Source organism: Thalia democratica, chromosome 8, assembly GCF_965202585.1.
Source record: "Thalia democratica chromosome 8, ktThaDemo2.hap1.1, whole genome shotgun sequence".
NCBI classification, from domain to species: domain Eukaryota; kingdom Metazoa; phylum Chordata; class Thaliacea; order Salpida; family Salpidae; genus Thalia; species Thalia democratica.
Window position 1 is genome coordinate 37977606 of NC_139172.1, and position 15962 is coordinate 37993567.

At 29.5% G+C, this 15962-nt stretch overlaps 1 protein-coding gene across 1 annotated transcript; it reads right to left on the reverse strand.

Moving 5' to 3' along the window:
• Nucleotides 1–9000: 9000 nt before the first annotated feature.
• LOC145841987 (small ribosomal subunit protein uS14) lies at nucleotides 9001–15611 on the reverse strand. Its single transcript, XM_082949315.1, has 3 exons — nucleotides 15490–15611; nucleotides 9616–9715; nucleotides 9001–9084 (listed from the first exon to the last, which is right to left on the reverse strand). The coding sequence occupies exons 1-3, from the start codon at nucleotides 15549–15551 to the stop codon at nucleotides 9076–9078; spliced, it is 171 nt and encodes a 56-aa protein (XP_082805441.1). The 5' UTR covers nucleotides 15552–15611; the 3' UTR covers nucleotides 9001–9075.
• Between the last annotated feature and the right edge of the window lie 351 nt (nucleotides 15612–15962).

Genomic DNA, 15962 nt, shown 5'->3' on the forward strand with positions numbered 1-15962 from the left:
ATCTTATTATATTAAATTTAACTAAAATCCCACATTTTAAACGAGTTATTCTACTTTGTTTTAATAATACCATCGTTTTTTTAAAACATAAAAAAAAAATTAAGTTTTTTTTTTTTTTAAACCACAGCTTATCAGTTTATTTGTTTAAAGCACACCTGTTTAGGTCAAATATTTTTTATATAAAACGTTTTGTAGAAACCCCCGGTTGAATCCGAGACCGTTCCCACGTCCGATAATCAGTACTCCGACACCGTTAGTTGATACTTTTGTTTCAGTCTAACTTCTAAATATAACTACACCTCCTTTAGTTTGAACAGATAAAAAACCTTCTATTTTTAGCAGACTTTTTTTTTACATTGTATTAAGTTTGAACGTTGTATTTTTAATGAGTAACTGAGTTAGTCAATTAATAATATTTGAAAATTGTTTTTTATTAAGCACTTTTATATTTCATATAACATGTTGCGATTTAGTTTATTATTATTTTGGTCATCATTTTAAAAGTTACTGGAAAGTAGACCAGATATTTTTTTGTAGACGACCTCGCTTAATGCCTAGCCCTGGAACAGACCCGAGTTTGAAACCGGCAGGCCCCATCATCCCTCCATTTGGAAATCCCCCAGCGGGCAGACCATCGAAAAAACCCAGGCCCAAGAACCCTCCAAAGTTATGGCCAATAGGAGAGCCGATGCCCGTTACAAAACCCAATCAGAACCCTCGATTTCCTCCGATCGGCCAACCTCCTGCAGGCCGACAATTTCCCGCCAACGACGGACCAAGATTACCTGCCACTGACAGACCTCCAGTACAAAAACCATTTCCCGCCGTTGACAGGCCTCCAGTACAAAAACCATTTCCCGCCGTTGACAGACCCCCTGTACAAAAACCATTTCCCGCCATTGACAGACCCCCTGTACAAAAACCATTTCCTGCCCTTGTAGATCCTGACGTTGTAGGTTTTCCAGGTGATCGAGATTACGTTAAAAAACCTCCCGTAGGCAGACCAAGGAACCCCAACGACAAACCTGCGAACGGCCCGAAGAAAAATCCGCGGGAAGAGCTGCCTCCGCTGCCCAGGTGGGAGATACTTCCCGGTGGCCTCGTCAAAGTGCATCCCGGTGAGCTTCCGCATGTTGAGATCGAACCAAAGAGGAGTGTGTTAGATGAAAACATGTACCCGAGGAACAAAGACTTTGTTTGGGACGGCGGCGAAAAAAAAAAGTACAAGCCAGTCGCCGTCGACCCGAGCGACAAATACCATTACCCCGTCGACGGTAATCCCGTCGAAGGCAGGTCTTACTCGAAAAACCCAAGTCCCAGGTTTACCAGGCAATCGAAAGGGGAGCCCAAGCACGAATACGGCGAACCCGAATATCCTGTCAACAAAAAACCTACGGGTGGAAATCTACGGGATGTCAATGATAGAACCCGTGTTGGGCGGAAACCGTCCAATCGAAAGCCCAACATCAAACTACCTTTTCGTAAAGTTCCAATAAATATCAAAAAACGTCCTGCTTATCGGTTTCCCAAAGACCCCGTTAAAAAACCTTTTGTCAGAAGATTTCCGGAAGATCCCATCAACATACGTATAACAGACCAGCTCGAAGGATATGTTTATGATTCTGATAATCCGTATGGTAACAAACCTGCAGATTTTGACCTAAAAGATTTGATTGAGAAGCGTCTTGCTGCTAAACGTTCTCCAAATAACTCGAACAACAAACCACCTTTTGGTAAAATTCCAAAAAATCTCTCCAACCGTCCTCCTTATAGGTTTCCGGACGTTAAATTACCTCTTCCCCGAAAGTTTTCGGAAGATCCCATCAACATACGTAATATAGAGCTCGAAGGGTATGTTTATGATTCTGACAACCCGTATGGTAACAATCCTGCGGGTGGAAATCTACGGGATGTCAACGATAGAACCCGTGTTGGGCGGAAACCGTCCAATCGAAAGCCCAACATCAAACCACCTTTTCGTAAAGTTCCAATAAATATCAAAAAACGTCCTGCTTACCGGTTTCCGAAAGATCCCGTTAAAAAACCTCTTCCCAGAAAATTTTCGGAAGATCACATCAACATACGTAATATAGAGCTCGAAGGATATGTTTATGATTCTGACAACCCGTATGGTAACAAACCTGCAGATTTTGACCTAAAAGATTTGATTGAGAAGCGTCTTGCTGCTAAACGTTCTCCAAATACCTCCAACATCAAACCACCTTTTCGTAAAGTTCCAATAAATATCAAAAAACGTCCTCCTTATAGGTTTCCCAAAGACCCCGTTAAATTACCTCTTGTCAGAAAATTTCCGAAAGATCCCATCAACATACGTGAAAAAGACCAGTTCGAAGGATATGTTTATGATTCTGATAACCCGTATGGTAAAAAACCGGGAGAAGTTGATCTAGATGATTGGATCGAGAAACGTCTTGCTGCTATACAATCTCAAAAAACCTCCAACAAAAGACCAACGAAACACCGGCTTAAAGATCATGTTGATGGTTCTAAACATCCTTATGGTGATCTGCCCGTAGAAAGCTTCCGATCTCCCAAAAAAAGTCCTAAAAGATATCAAGTCCGAAAGAAAAAGTGGTATGAGGAGGACTTTAGCCGGAACGCAGATGATTCTTACGTTTATGACGATGTGGACTCTGATTTTTTTTGGGATTACCTCTTACCAATTGATAGAAAACGCCCTCAAAAATCCGGATCACCTTCGAAAGCTCCAGCCGGTGAACATCTAGGTGACATCAATAACCGGGGCCGCCTCCTGTTCGAAAAAAAGAAGCGAACACAACCCCATTACAATCCCCTTGACGGTGTTGACCAGGGTTTTGTTTGGGACGGAACCAAACAACCAAAAAAAAGCGTAGAAGATGAATACAGGTATCCCAGGAATAATGACTTTGTTTGGGACGTCACCCAACGGGAATTTCCGAAAAAAGCTAATAAGGGAAGACACGATCGAAACCAGGACCGCCCCAGATTCGAAAAAATTATGCGATCTTTGCGCGGGGAAACTGAACCTTCGTTTGGTGATAACGATTGGCACACTGCTAAGAAATTTGACAATCAGAAAAAACCCAATGTGAAAGATTTCAATCGCCAGAGATTTTCAGCCGGTAAAAGCCGAGATCGCTTTGAAAATGACTTGATGCCGGAATGGGATAACGAAGACTTTGAAAACCAAAACTACGGTCAAGGTAGAAGATACTTTATTTTTTTGTTGATTTTTTTTTGTTTTTGCACAGCTTTTATTTGAACTTTAATCTCATAACAAAATTTAGTCTCCTACACTGACAGATTTACGTTTTAAAGCAGCATAAATTTTAAACACTGTTTAAAGGCGGAACCAACCCAAGCAAGAGGAAACGTTCTTCTTTCGCCAGAAATTCCAGGATGGCGAAAGACGAAAAAAGCATCCGGTTCCCGCGCTCGACCGGAAACCCCCGTTTTCGAAACCTCGAGAACGCAGACGGGATGAGAAGCTACCGGCAAATGAGGAATGATGCAAGGGACGAGGGAAATCTCCGGGGCATTCCCAGGAGAAGCAGGGGAGTTCCCAGAAGAAGGAAAATGAATGAGGGGTTCGGAAGAAACCTGAACAAAAATCTAAATTTTTAAAAAAGAAGCACCGTCGCAGTTAAAATAAATAAAAATAAGTTAAAGTATATAAGCAGTAAAAATAAGTATAAATAATAATAAAATAACTTGAAAAAATTGTTTGTTTTTATTTGCTTTATACCACGAAAATAATAATTAGTATTTACTTTATGTAGGTACAATTTCAAACTCTTTTATATAATTGCTTTAAAAAAACTACCTAGCAAAGTTAGTAATAAAATTACTGTTGAAATAAAACTTGTAAACTTCCCAGCTAGATTTGTGTTTATTTTTTCTAACAAGGAAATTCTTGAGGTGAACTTAAATTAAAATATCTTATCAGTAAAAAATAAGAACATTAAACCAATATCAACGATTATAAAACAATTTAACTAAACTAGGTTGTTTTTGTACTTTAAATATTTTTAGTTTATTAATTTAGTATTTCTTGTATATGCATATACACATATATATAGTTTATGGAAAGACAAAAAAAATCGCTCAAAAAAGTTAGTCCTGGGACCTGAAGCACGAAAACCTTTCAGTTATCGAGTCGCACACCATGGATACTTTTTAACATCTTGTACAGGACGTTATAATATATATAAATATGTAAGTACATTTGCACGGTCTTTTATAAAATTTATTTATAAATGTTGCGCAGTTAAATTAGTAACTCAATTACATTTACTGTAAAAGTAAAAAATATCTCAGCGCTAGTATTGTATTAATTTATTAGCAAGGAAGCTATTGTAGCCAACAATTTTCGTATATTTCTTTTCCTATTTGCTTACTTAGCTTATCTTGTTCTAAATTAATCTAATGTTATAAGTATTTATTTGCATTTATAAAAAGTTTAAAACAAGTCAATAGACCTAAGTTATGGTTTTAAGCAAAATTTCTTCTACAACTTAACTACCGATTAAATATTTTTGTTTGTTACTTGTTATTCTGAAAAAAATATTATATTGTGAATTGTTTCCTTTTTAATGTGTATTTTTCCCTTTTGATAGGTATTTTTCCTCTTCTAACTTTTTTTTCAAATTACCAATTGTCATACTACAAAAAAAACGTTTTTCTGTTTGTCTTATCACACTAAAACATGAAGTATAAGGTTAGATTGTTGCTCAATGACCAAAAAGTCTTTGCATACACCAAGCCCTTTAACGGAAATTTTTTGTGTTAAATAAATTATATTATTGGGCTAAACTACTTTTACCAGTTTTAAAACTAACTATTACTACCAAACTTAGATTCGTTCATACTAAATCATATATCATGTTCGAATACTTTTATCAAAAAAAAACTAATACTCTTTTTCGTAAACTAAGGATATACTTTAGCATAGACAAACTTACTTAACGAGTCAGACTCGGCCCGAAAATAATATATCCTCAGCCTTTATTTAAAGTTTTTCCATTTCTAGCTATTACCAGCTTTTTTACTATTTTGTTTTTGTCAACTAAGTAATCGAGTATGAAAAATAAACTAGTCTAGCTTTTTTAAACATCAAAGTTCGATTTTTTTTCTAGTTCAAACCTATTTTACATGAAAAAAATGGTTTAGCTAACAAGGAGCGACGCGTCAGGATGAAAACTGTAGTAGTCTTTCTTCCTAAAAAGAGGTATAAACTGTATCAGTTTTATTTTTTAATTAAGCTTTTAATTTCTCTGCTAAATTTGTTTCTTTAAGCGTGATTTTATTTTACTGAATATCAAGTTACTTTTCCCATTGTTTTAAATGAGCAGAACATTAACTGAAACATATTTCCAGGTTGAAATGAAGGCTAAACTACCGTTTATTTTCTACTTTATTTAAAATAAAAAGAGTTGAAAAACGTCTTTAAAAAATTTGTTTAGTAAATTTTGTACAAACAATTTTAACTCGGGTAGAAAACTTCGTACCAAAGGTTTCTGCTTGAAAGGCCGTACGTTTCTTCACATACTATAGTTTTACTGATAAACTGTTTTTAATGAAGGAGTAGTTTCAAAAAATGCGTTAGTTACATGCAGCAAATGAAAAAAAAAGTGTTTATTGTCAGATTAAATTACAAAATGTATAGCTATGCAAAAATAAACTCTGTTATCAATTACACATAAATTGTTAACAATTATCTGTTTTAAGCAGTTAATGGCAAATAGCCAGAAAAATTTACACAACTGTTGCATTTCTTATGCAGTCTCTATAGTTTGCAGTTTTATAACTTTTAGTTTGGACTAAAACTTTTTAAAGCATTGAGTCGCAGTCACCCAAGTAAGTTCAGAGTTTTTTTTTTGTAAACACAAAATTCGTTTTACAGTACGGCTTTGTTCTTTTAACTTTAAATGTAAATAAAACGAAGTATATAAAATAAACTTAATATTTCATGCAGTAGAAAAAACTCAGAAAGTTTTTAGCTTCTTAGTACAACTTTAAAGTTTTTATTGATTTAACTTCGCAGTTGTATTTTACTTATTTATGAAAACTAAAACAAGTTTATTTGTTTCAGGAAAGTAATAGGCAACGTATGGACTTTTCAACAAAATCCCTAACCCGCGACGTATTATTTGTTTATAACTAGCCTAAACAAAATTTTCACAATTTGTTTTTTTTTGAATTTGATATTCAGTAGGTACAGTATTGGTGCTTTTTAAATGAACAGTCCATTACATTTGTGAAATTAAAGAACTACTTTAAATGTTAGAAAAGTTTTAATAAATACATGGCCCTCAAAGATTTTATTCAACAAGTCTAACCCGCGAAAACAAATTTCTAGTAAGTATGGTTGTCGACTAACAAATGGCCAATAACTATTTTCGAAATTATAAAAGATTGACTTTCTAACTAGATAGGTAATTTTGTAACAATTTGTTGTAGCCCCAAAATGTAAAGTTGTGTTCAGGATATAAGTCCTAAAGTTTAATAGATTTCGTTAAATGTACACATTCAGAGACAGAAAATACTACTTCATTAGATTTACTTTTCTTAACAGGTTTTAGAAAGCGTTAAAATTAGTTATTAAATACTTTTAAACGGTTTAAATTTTAACGCTCCTATAAAAGGAGTCAAAACAGCCAGAAATCAAAACAACTAAAAACGATAATTTAGGAACACGTTCTGAAGTATTTGTTAGACTTATTAAATCAAAAACACCTAAAAATTAACTCAAACTATATTGAATACTGCAAAAATATCATCTATCAGTGAGTGTTTAATTTTAAGCTATAAAGTTGTTTTTCATTTAAAACTAATTGTTCACAAATTCTAAATGATAATTACCAAGTAAATTTACAATCAGTTTCGATAAACTAAATTCACATGGTGCAAAAGTAGTTACTTATTTGTAATAGATTACTTTACTGTAATTATAATAAGAAATAATTGTTAGAAATTAAAAGAAGGTAAAACGTTTACAGATTGAAAAATATTTTCAGCTCAGAGTTTGAACTGAAAAAGTTCCGGTGTAACAACTGACAAGAAAATAGGAACTTTGGTGATTAGATAATAAAATAAGATGTTGTACATATTTTTACTAAATTTCTTGTTTTCAAAACTGGTTTGGTTTTTCCAGAAGAAATATAAGTTTATTTCAACTATGGTCTGCTACATTTTCTTTCAAAAATTATCATATCTATTTACTAGATAACTAATATTAATATAACTTATTCAAGAACTCATCAGTTTGAGGTTTCTCTTTACAAAAACTTTAATAATCTTCAAGAGATTGCATATCGAAACCAAGTCTGCAAAGACAGAATTGCCTGTTAATTTACTATTACCTAAAAAATAACATAATATTGTATAGATTTTAGAGCAGGGTTTCCCAAAAAAAGCCAAGTGGCCCCTTTAGGGGTCATAACACATATTCACGGGGTTATTAGCGGTCATAAATTTTAATTTACACTTGATATTCTGGAGTTGCTAATGAAGAGTGGAAAAAAAGGTCCTAGGTGTTTCTTGAGTACAAGGGAGCCATAGCCTTTTTAATTTCTTATAAGGGACCATTTGAAAAAAATTATGGGATATTTGGAGCTGTATGACCTTATTGAATGTACCCTTAAGACTTTCAGAAAAATTTATTTTTAAATGAAAAGTGTATCTCATTAAAATAGTGAAAACTGTAGTTATACTTAAATGTTTCAGAGTTCTTCATAGCTTTTGAATGCATTAACTTTCAAGGTACTCCGAGTAGTTTTAAACTAAAATAATCCCCATATTTAAACCTACACAAGTTTTATATATTTAGAGCAAAAAATGTATGAAAAAACAATATCTTCACAACTGACTTCAAAACTTAGATACATTTTTAATAACCAAATTATTGATTTTGCCTGCAAGTCTAACGTATGTTAAAGGCTAAAAGTAATCGGTTGAGTAAAAAGTATTGAGCTTAAAATACTAGCAAGTTACAAAAGTGTGGCGGCCTAACATCTGTAAGTATGTATCCTGTGAGTATTTCTTTTTATCTTAAAACTTAATATTCAAGGTTTTAGAGCAGCATTAAAACTTAGATTGAAAAACAAATATCACAATTTTTTGTTATGAAAAACTTGTTAATTTAAAACTATTATTTTTTTATGAAAACTTTTTTAAATTCAATAATACTTTAAAGCAAAATCTTATTATTTTGAAAAAAACTATAGTTAACGCTATTAGCTTTAAGATGATAAAAAAGATAATTTTATTAGTAAAACTGACATAATGGACTCTTCAACTTAATGCTAAATTAAAAATTCAATTAATATACGTAGGACTATAATAAGAGGTTAGCGATTCACTGGTTATAATTAATTTTAATTCGTTAAAATGTTTGTCTAAACAAAAGTTAAAAACATGTTTGGCACACAAATAATGAAAATTCTTATGTTTTTAAAAATAATGCTATAAACTATAAGGCGAATTTTTATAACTTTGAATATTATTGGTAACAAAAAAAAAGTGATGTAAATAAAACTTCATAATTGTTTAAGGTATTAATAATTTCTTATTTACTCGTCTCATTTATTACACTTATCTACTTATTGGTCTTTACTTATAAAACTAAGTAAACATTTTATGTATTATATCTTGTGCAGTAAAATTAAGTTTCAAATTCAAACATTTTGAAGAACTTAATTTAGTGCATAACAATATAAATAAAAGTTATTTAATATTTATAATAAGTTAATAGACAGAGCTAGCTAGTAAGATTTTTAAATGACTGCATACATAGATAACAAATGTAAGGAAATGTTTCTCAACAAATAAAATTATTAGCTGTTAAGAATTTGATTGCTTTGAAAACAATAAAAAAAAAATCACAAAATAAAACTATTAAAAACTTACAAAACAACTAATCAAAAATTATTTCATAAACAATTTAAAATTAATTTATTAAAATTTACTTTTATTTAAAAATAAGACAAAAAGTACAAATTGTTTAAATTGTCTATTTATTTAAGGCATGTTGAAAAAATGCAAAAAAAAACAACATTGGTGGATTCTTCAAAATTAGTCCAACTGTAAATAAAATTAGATTACATTTTGTAAAAAAAAAGTTATAACAATATAAACCTTGATCATTAATATTGCACTTCGTATACTATTTTTAAGGTTCTAAAAATGAAAGTCAAAATTGTAAAATGTTCTTTTAAAAATCCTACTTATCACTTCTGAGAAAACAAACTTGTATGATTTATCAATATCATGAACTTAAATAAAAGTTATACTATTAAAAAGTTTGAATATTGTTTTTTAATTTCATGAAAACAAAAAAAATTAAAATTAAACTTTCTAAAATTAATTGCGTTTTGTTAAAAAAATCTTTTAGATACTTTTTTAATTTAACTAAACGTAAATGTTAGCAAGAAAAATATAGTACTCTAGACATTGTAAGTAAATAAATTGTCTAGTTTATTTAAATACAATAAAAAACAATTATAAAGTCAACACTTGTAAAAAATTGTAGTACAACACTTAAACATAAAAGAACACTATCATATTGAAAACCAAAAGAATAGTTTTTCTTTATAGAAAACAGAAAAAACGAACCTTTTTGAAACCGATTTTCTCAGCGTACTCTCTGAAGCATTGCCTGGAAATATTCAATCCGTATTTGCGAATCAGACCGTGCCTGTTTCCACTGATGCGACTGTTGAAAACAATTATAAATTATCAATTTGATGATAACAATGAAAATTTGTTTTACACAGAAATTAGCTAAAATAATAAAATAAATATCTAACAATTGAGAAAATAACTGTTGAAAGCATTTAGTATCAAATGATAATGTTTCAATCAAAAATTCTTTTTACATGAAACCAGGAAATTAATTCAGTTTTATTAACAATTTATCTTCTTGTACAGTTTCTAAGCAACTGATTTAAGTGGTTGGGTGTCACTTTTGCACGAGGATACTGTTTGATGTTACAATAACAAATTTATTTTAGAATCAGGAACATTCAGTTTAATATAGGTCGTAAAGGGTAAAAGAAACTAAAAACAATCACAGTTTTAAAAAACTGTAAAAAGAAACTGATAGTTTTTTATTAAAAAAAAATACAAGTATTTAAAAAGTTGTTTATCCCTCTACCTATGGCCTTAATAAGTATGAGTTGCTACTGTTTATGTCAAAAAACTATCATGGGGTTTTTAATTTCTTTAAGAGTTATTTCAACTTCTCAAAACTAACAAAAACCATCTTTCTAACAAAACTGGTTATATAATAAATATATTTTTGGAACTAACTTAATTAAATTTCACTCAAAATCTATAAAAAAAAATGTACTGGGAACTTATAAAAACGTTGAAACTATGCAAGTTTATAAAAAAATTCCAGAGTCTACCTGTGTAAAAAACTCAAAATATCCAGAGTAATCCTGAGCTGTCCTGGGTTTTCAATAACTCAAAACATCCTGAATACCCTGATAATCATAAGTGTGTGGTAACCCTGATATGAACATTTAGTACTATAAATACAGTGAAATTGAGTATATAGCTAAAGAATTATTTGCACTTGGCAAACACCACCAAAACACACTGGGCAGAATTTTAGATGATTTGCAGAAAATTTCACTTTGGCAGCATTTGATTTTCTGAAAACCACCCAATGCAAACAGTAGGGGACTCAAAAAACAAAACCTTTCAGTTTTTTACTCGAAGTAATTTTGTTAAGCAATTATCATAAAAAATATTGTGCTTAATTTAAGACAATTTAAAAAAAATTTATGGTGGCACTATTGATATTTTGAAAAAAAAAAAGACAATCAAGAACATTTACAAAAATTTATAAAAATTACATTAAATCAAGAACTATTTACATAAAATTCCTTCTTTGAATTGTCTTAAACTCTGCACTGTGTTTTTCTATGATAATTGCCAAATATAAAGCAACTTACGGCTAAAAACTTTAAGATAAAATTTTCTGGATCTTATACAGTTTGCATTGGGGTGATTTTCACAAAGCCAAATTCTGTCAAGGTGAAACTTACTTGAATTCATCTGAAAATTTAGCAATGGGGTGTTTTTGTGGCATTTGCCAGGAATTTTTTTAGCTCAAAACCCATAAGTTGCCAGATTTATAACCACCTTAATGTACATAGACTTCATTTAAAATGTGAAATCAAAATACAATTGTTTAATGTAGCTTATTGCTACAACCATACAGTACTTACTTAAAAAGTGAATAAATAAACACAAATAAAAACCTACCTCTTACATGTTTTTTGAGATTAATAACTCAACTTTTCAGTTTTTTTTTCAACTTTTGTTAAAATCTTTAGTGCCAAATTTAGACACTATATCACTTAATCTTTAGACATAAATTAGTAATGAAAATTTATGTCTAAAAAAAACACTAAGCTATTTTTTAGGTTTACTTTTCAAAAACATGCTTTGTGTTGTTTAAATTTTTAATTCTTAGTATAAACACTTTATGTAAGATTTTCTGGAAATTTTTGGTATGTATCTCAAAAAACATAGAAAATTTAATTTTAGTAGAATAGATTATTTTCATCTTTTTAATTTGCACCTCTTTTAAAAAACCAATTCAACTATTAAATTTTAATCCCTTATATCTCACACCTATTTTGAACTTAATAAAAGGTAAACAGTATCTAATAGCTTAGTTGCCGCATATGTAAACAACAAGATTAAAAAAGTGTTTACCCCCTATGCCCTAAAACTAGCCAGAGATTTAGGATAAAATATCCACTTTAAAACAAGCTTGAATCAGCCTGAGTTTTTCAAAAAGACTTTAACTAGTCTGATTTAGCAGTTGGGTTTAAAAAACCTCAAACTACCCAGATTTCTCTTGGGTGTGTGGCGACGCTCACATTAAAAACAAGCCTGACAACTACAAGCATGGGAGTATTTTAAACAGGGTTTCCAAAAGTGGGCCATATAGCCCCCTGAGAGCTATGAGGTCATAATTTGAAATAGTTTTTAGGTTTATTTAAGAATTTTTATAGTCTTTTTTTTTGATACACCTGTTTGAAGGAAATAATTGCTTTTTAGAATTTTTAAAAGGAGCATTATGAAAAAAAAGTTTGGTAAAGACCATTTTTAAAATGAACTTATATTTTAAAACTTTTGTAAACAAGAAATTTAAACAACTTTGCAAAAAATATGTTCAAGAAAATTTACAAACATAAAAAGTATTTGATTTTATATTTAGTTTTATTTTTTAAAGAATTTATAACTTATGCATTTTTTTAAATACATAAAAATGTTATTATTCTGAAGACAATATTTCTTTATTTTATAATTTCAAAACTGCAAGAAAATTAAAAGGGTTGCTAATCTTTAACACAAAAAACTAAGCCTGAATGACCAAAAATCAGGAGTTACATCTAGCTAGCTTGAAAAAGCCTAAATTGATGAGAAAATTGAAAAAATATATATTGACTAACAAAAAACTTATGAACTATACAGCTTAAAATGGTTAAATACTTAAAATACCAGAATAATGGCAAGACAACATAAAAAAAAGTTTCTAAAACTCAAACTAGCCAGAGTTATCAGAAGTAATTTGAAAAGTCTGAACGGGTTGCAACTCTGTAACTAAGAAGAAAACTTGACTGCTTAAATGAATTAAAAAACATTTACCCTTAAAAAAATATAAAAGCTATTAACTAGTTTAAAATAATTTTAAGCACAACAATTTTCACAGGATTAGTACTCTTGAGGCAAAAAAGCCAGCATGAGTAAACAAAAACTAGACTGAGTCTATCTGAGTTTCAATAAAAATTATATATATAATTAAGGGCATAGGGGGTCCACCTTGATTTTTACAAGTTGATCTTATTTTGTCTGAGCTATCAGACATTTTTAACTGCTTGAAAAAATTCAAAGTATTTTTTGAGATATAAGCATTCAAAGTCGGTGACCTCAATAAGTTTCTAATGGAAGGCGCAAACTAAAAGCGAAAAAAAAGACCATTTCACTGAAAATTTATCTCCTCCTTCATTTTTCAAGCAATCTTCTTCATATTTTCACAGAAAGTGTATTACTAAATTTAAAAAAAATTGAATGCAGGATATTTTAAAAGAAAATTTAATTTTTTATTAAAATAAAAACCACTTTTTTTTTTGTTTTTTTATCTAAAGTTTTTATTTTTCAATACTTTATAATTCCAACATACCAAGTCTTTTAAACTATAAAAGGAACATTTCCTGGAAGTTTGAGGTCTCTAGCTCAAAAGATGAAGGAGGAGATAGGTTTTTAGTAGTTTTTAAAATTTCCAAAAAAACCTCACTCCAAAAAGTTTGCAGTCTATACATTTGTATTGGAAACTTTTTATAAAAGTTACAATATTTCAAAAGTTAAATAAGATTTTGTTATTCTATAAAAACTGACTTGTAGTTTGTACTCCAAGCTTTCATATAAGATCCAATGTTATTTATAGAAAAAAATGTTGGACCCCCCTATGCCCTTAATATGATTTAAAATCTTAAAAACTACTTTTATGCCAGCTTTTATACCTAAAAGTATCATAAGAATAACAAAAAATAATAATAAACATATTTTTAAAGTTATACAAAGTTTTGTTAAGAATACAGTCTGGCTTATAATTAATAATTTTTATACTTATTCTATAAAAGAGCTTAATTTTTAATTCTCTTTTTTAATTGCTCTTTTTTTTTAATTCTTACCCCTTCTATACCCTTTAATTTTCTAGTCATAAAATATACTTTTTATGCTCCTTTTCCTTTTTTGCCATAGAAATTCAATTTTTTTCTTAAACACCTTATTTTAGGGAATAAAAAGTGAGGGGGTAAGGCATTTTTATAGATGTTTATCTTATTTTAAATACCTTTAATTAAGCTAATAGTTGCTTTTCACTGTTTCTTATAACAAAAATTAGTTTTTGAGATATGAGAAGACAAAGTCAAAATGTTCAACAGGGTCCTTATTGATAGGAGAAGTTAAAAAGGCATAAAAACACTAGTTCATTAGAAAATTATCTTCTTCAGTTTTTAGGAAATTTTTCTTAAATTTTCTCAGTTTATCTTACGTTAGTTATAAACAATCCTATAGTGGCAATTTAGAAAATTTTAAGTAAATTTTTATTTTTAATTAAATTTCTTCTAATGGTCTGAATATTTTTACTGTTACACTAGGATTTTTTTATAATGCAAGGAACATTTAATGAAATTTTAAGGTTAATAGCTTAAAAAATGAAGGAGGAGACGGAAATTTAGTGATTTTTCCAAAATTCTCAGAAAATTGGCCTTGAAAGTTTGAGTTCATACTGTTGTATGAGATATGTATAGACATTTTTTACAAAAATGGTTATACCTCAAAAGTTAATTGAAACTATTTTATATAATTTATAAGCTTTCAAATAAGAGCAAATGTAAAAGTTTGTTATTATGTTTTTTTAATAAGCATGTACGTTACAGTGCACATAATAAAGTTTGATATTCACAAAAAATCTTAATTTAAAATTGAATAATTTAAATGCCTTTCTTCTACCTAAAACCTTAATATGTCATGTAACTATAAAAACAACTAAACATTAAACAAGTACTTTTGTTAATTAAAAGTGTAATAATATTCAGGCAATAAGGGGAAGTAAATAACTTTTTTCACAACTTGATCTTATTTTGTAGAGTTTTATTTATTTAATTACAAATAGCTTTTTACATCATTTTAAATTTTAAAATATTTTTTTAGATATAGCTAGTGAAAGTTTAAGAGTACAACAGGTTCCTTATAAGAGGAAAAATCTAAAATAGCAAATAAATCAAAATCACTAAATATATATATTCTCTTAGGTTTTTGAGATAAATACCTTAAACTTTTAGGAAATGTTACTTGCAATTGTTAAAAACTCTGCAAGATCAATATTGTTTAAAAATATAAATAAACATTTTTAAATAAAATAAGAAGTGAAAATAAATTATAATCATTAAAAATATACCCCTAAATTTTTTTAGTACGTCTTACCCCTAACCAACCTTACAACTTATAAGGGTTGCCACTGACTTTTGGAAAATTCTCTCTAGGTTTTCAAAATTTTATCCAGGTTTTTTAAAGTACATGTTTTTGGGTCTAAATTTAGTTTAAGGGCATTAGGGGGGTAAAACACTTTTTACAATTCGATCTTATTTTATATAGTTTTTACTAAGCTTCAAGATGCTTTTCACAGATTTTATAATTTTGAAATAAACTTTGACATATAGCTGGTCAAAGTCAGAGGCAACAATAGGCTACTTATGGGAGGTGCAAACTAATTTACTGTATGAATATAATGTAATATATTTAGCACCACCAACTTACATGTTTATGATTAAAAATTGCAAGAATATATTGTTACTTAATTTTACCTACCCAAAAATAATTTTTTTGTTGTGATAAAAAGTAATACAATCATACAAAACTTTATTAAAATAGTAGTAATATGATAATAATAAATAAACTAACCATTCTCTTGAGCCACGGCCATATTTGCGTGGATGACTGTACCAGATGTTAGCATGACCCATATTGATTTGTCAGTATATTGAGTAAGCTTTGAGATACCAAAAATGTTTCTGACTTAAAAGGATGTAGTGGATATGAATTCATAGTAATAGTTATTTTATGGTCTGATGAACACATGCTCAACATTCTTATTGTTACCTTTGAAGCATTTTTCAAAACTATGTAGGTTAAAGTAAGATTTATATCTAACTACTGTATCTAACATGTATTTAAATTTACAAAAACTTTAACAACATTTTATAACCGAGGTTTAATTTTTTTATATAATTAATATTTATGAGAAAAAAACAACTCTTTCTCCGATATAAGCTAAAATATATTTTACAATAACACACTTTAATGTGAAAACTAAAGATGTTTCTTATTCTTAGCCAAGGACCAGACGTGCCAAAAATAATAGTGATTATACCAAC